Here is a 3,633-nt window from a genome sequence, read left to right on the forward strand (position 1 = left end):
AAGATATAATATTAAAGTTTCAGGACCAAATGTTTTATAATTCAATTTTTTCCATCTCATATATAAGAAAACGTAATAAAAATATGGTTTTAATGTTTTTATCTTGAACGTAGATAAGTTATCTATGTTCATTCCCAAAACGACATCATTTTGAGTTGAAAAATTAAAAATTATAATGAGAAAGACTAATAACTCTGAAATAAATTATAATTACAAAAATACCTGATTTTCGTCCCTTATTTTGGTCTCAATATAGATAACTTATCTACATTATGTAAAAAAAAAAAAAGGAACCCTAAAAATATAATATAAAAACATTCACAAACTCTTCGCTTATCAATTGTTAAGTTGGTTCAAAACACCATTCTCTTTTGTGTCCTTCAAAATTAGCGCCCTATTTATACACCTACGTTCATGCAAACTCAAAACAGAGAACATAGGCATAGAAACTCTATAGCCAAATTATCCAACAATGGCACAAGCAAAAACTCTCACTTGCCTGGCCAATAAAAAGACCCTCGAGTCTAGATTCATTAGGGACGAAGACGAGCGCTCAAAAGTTGCTTACAATGAGTTCAGCAACGAGATCCCAGTCATTTCACTCGCTGGAATCGACGAGGACAATGGCCGCACAGCAGAGATTTGCAACAAGATTATGGAAGCTTGCGAGAATTGGGGTATCTTCCAAGTAGTTGATCATGGTGTAGACAACAAACTCATATCTGAAATGACCCGTTTGGCCAAAGAGTTCTTTGCTTTGTCCCCAGAAGAGAAGCTCCGCTTTGACATGTCCGGTGGCAAAAAGGGTGGCTTCATAGTCTCTAGCCATCTCCAAGTAACACTTTTTCCCCTTATGCACATTATTTCTAACAATTAGCCATAGTGGGTAAATTGAATGGTAGTTAAAATGTTGATTATGTAGAAAATGGTATTAGTTATAGCATATGCTTTGTGGGTTAGTGAATTTGATTTTTATTTTTTTATTTTATTTCTTTGGTACGTACAGGGAGAAGCTGTGCAGGATTGGAGAGAGATTGTGACATATTTTTCGTACCCAATTAGAAACAGAGATTATACAAGGTGGCCAGACAAACCTGAAGGGTGGATAGAGGTGACAAAGCAATACAGTGAGAAGTTGATGGGTTTGGCATGCAGGTTGTTGGAGGTGTTGTCAGAGGCAATGGGTTTAGAGAAAGAGACTCTTACGAAAGCATGCGTTGATATGGACCAGAAGGTTTTGGTGAATTTCTACCCAAAATGCCCTCAACCAGATCTCACACTTGGACTTAAGCGACACACTGATCCTGGCACCATCACGCTGCTCCTTCAAGATCAGGTCGGTGGACTTCAAGCTACAAGAGACAATGGTAAGACATGGATAACGGTTCAGCCTGTGGAGGGTGCTTTTGTCGTCAATCTTGGAGATCATGGTCACGTGAGTCACATTTCCTCACTCACATTCTTATTATTACAGTTTTACTTAAACATATGATTAAATAGTAAGTTTTATCATTAATTAAAATCAAAATATCAAAATATAATAAACAAAATTATGTCTGTACTTTCTCTTTGCTTTTTAGTATTAATTTTAGGGACATGATATATTTACCACCAAAAAAGTTTACCACATTTACAACCAACCTAATCACCGTTGATTTCTGTCAATCTAACAAATATAATTTATTGAAAATTATTGGATCGCTTTTATTAATAATTATTAATTCCCAATAAATTATAACCGTTAGATTGACGGAAATCAACGATGATTAAGTTGGTTGTAAATGTGGTAAAAAATTTTGGTGGTAAGTATATCTTTTCCCTTAATTTTAAGGGTTGATTTTTTTGCAGTCAATGTAGATACGTTATCTATGTTGAGCCCAAAACGACTTCATTTTGAGACGAAAATCAAAGTATTTTTGTAATTATAATTCATATTAGTGTTATAATAATTTTTCTCATTATAATTTTTTAAATTTTCAATTCAAAACGATATCATTTTGGAAGTGAATGTAAATAACTTATCTACATTCACTGTAAAAACATTAAACCCTAATTTTAAAATCATTTTAATGAGTAATGATACAGGTATAAGTAAGTTTCTTAATAATGTCTTAGTTACTCTTTGTGTAAGAGATTATGTATTATCCCATTAACTCACTTTTTTTTTCTTTTTCTCTTTTAATATTAAAGATGAATGTGAAAAATGAAATGTATGAAATTGAGTGTAAGAAGTCATGCTGAAAAAGTAGTTAATGTAAAAACTAATGATAACTTTTGGACTAAATTCATATACATTTAATAGATAAATAATAAATTTTTTCTTATTCTAGAATCACCAAAAAAGGTTCTTTGCAGCTAGAGATCTATTTTGTTTAATATTATTAAATATTTATTTATGATATTAAAATTTAATTAAAAAACTGATAATTCATATAATTAACAAGAAATTTATTTAATTTAATAATATAGATATTTTTCTTCCGAAATACTTGAAAACTTCCACTGATATTAATTTATTATATTCACACACTCTTTGCATATTTCATGTTAGTCATTAAATAACGCATTTATTCTGCTTTGACTTGTTTTAACAATTTAAATGTTATTCATAGCTCATAAAGTATGTGGTCCCTTATATTTAATCTTAATTTTCTACTTTTATTTAACCATTAAAAATTTCTGTAAAAATGATGATTCAATTCTTAAAAAATGATTCAGGCAAATTTTTTTATTAAGAACTTTGTAGAAAGACTTGGTGATTGTTTAACTAATTAAGATTTTTGGTCTAATACTTTGTTATTCTGTACTTTTTATTTTATTTTCATGATGTGTATAATTAATGGATGTGGGTATGATATGCAGTTTCTGAGTAATGGAAGGTTCAAGAATGCTGATCATCGAGCTGTGGTGAACTCGAACTATAGCCGTTTGTCCATAGCAACTTTCCAAAACCCAGCACCAGATGCAACAGTGTACCCTTTGAAGGTTAGAGAGGGAGAGAAACCTGTGATGGAGGAACCAATCACTTTTGCAGAAATGTATAGGAGAAAAATGAGCAAGGACCTTGAGCTAGCTAGGATTAAGAAGTTGACCAAGGAAAAGCAATTGCAGTATTTGGAGAAAGCAAAAATTGAGGCCAAGCCTTTGGATCAGATTTTTGCTTAGACTTCTAAGAGTTTATTGCCCCCTTAGCTCTGTGCTTTCTGCATTTCATACTACTAAAAAAAAAAAAATTTATTACCATTTCACTATCACTCTAATCACTATTGGATTAGAAAAAAAGTTAAATGAAGAGAGAGAAAAAAAAAATAACTTTGAATCCAATGGTGATTAGAGTGGTAGTGGAGAGGTAGTAAAAATTTTTGGTAGTATGAATATCTTATCTCTTCTTTAAATGACCATTATTATAAATCTTTAGCTTTTGTGTAGAGGTATTGTTCATTTGCCAGTTTCTCAGGATCCAGCGAGGTCTCTGTAAACTACCATATAATCATACTTATAAATAAATTAAAAATAAGTTGCATCCCTTATTGCCTGCATGCCCATCACATTCAAATGTGCAGTTGATTTTAAAATACTAATTGTTATATTTGCTCCTATTTTTTTATATGTTTATGTTGAAAGTATTTAAAT

The 3,633-nt window shown here is 31.1% G+C and overlaps 1 protein-coding gene across 1 annotated transcript; it reads left to right on the plus strand.

Moving 5' to 3' along the window:
• Nucleotides 1–472: 472 nt before the first annotated feature.
• On the plus strand, nt 473–3,165 carry LOC133293974 (naringenin,2-oxoglutarate 3-dioxygenase-like). Its single transcript, XM_061492641.1, has 3 exons — nt 473–835; nt 1,007–1,435; nt 2,863–3,165. Exons 1-3 carry the CDS (start codon nt 473–475, stop codon nt 3,163–3,165), a joined length of 1,095 nt encoding a protein of 364 aa, XP_061348625.1.
• The last annotated feature ends 468 nt before the right edge of the window (nt 3,166–3,633 follow it).

Source organism: Gastrolobium bilobum, unplaced genomic scaffold, assembly GCF_033153095.1.
Source record: "Gastrolobium bilobum isolate Gb01-03AN ecotype WA unplaced genomic scaffold, APGP_CSIRO_Gbil_v1 utg29265, whole genome shotgun sequence".
NCBI classification, from domain to species: Eukaryota; Viridiplantae; Streptophyta; class Magnoliopsida; order Fabales; family Fabaceae; genus Gastrolobium; species Gastrolobium bilobum.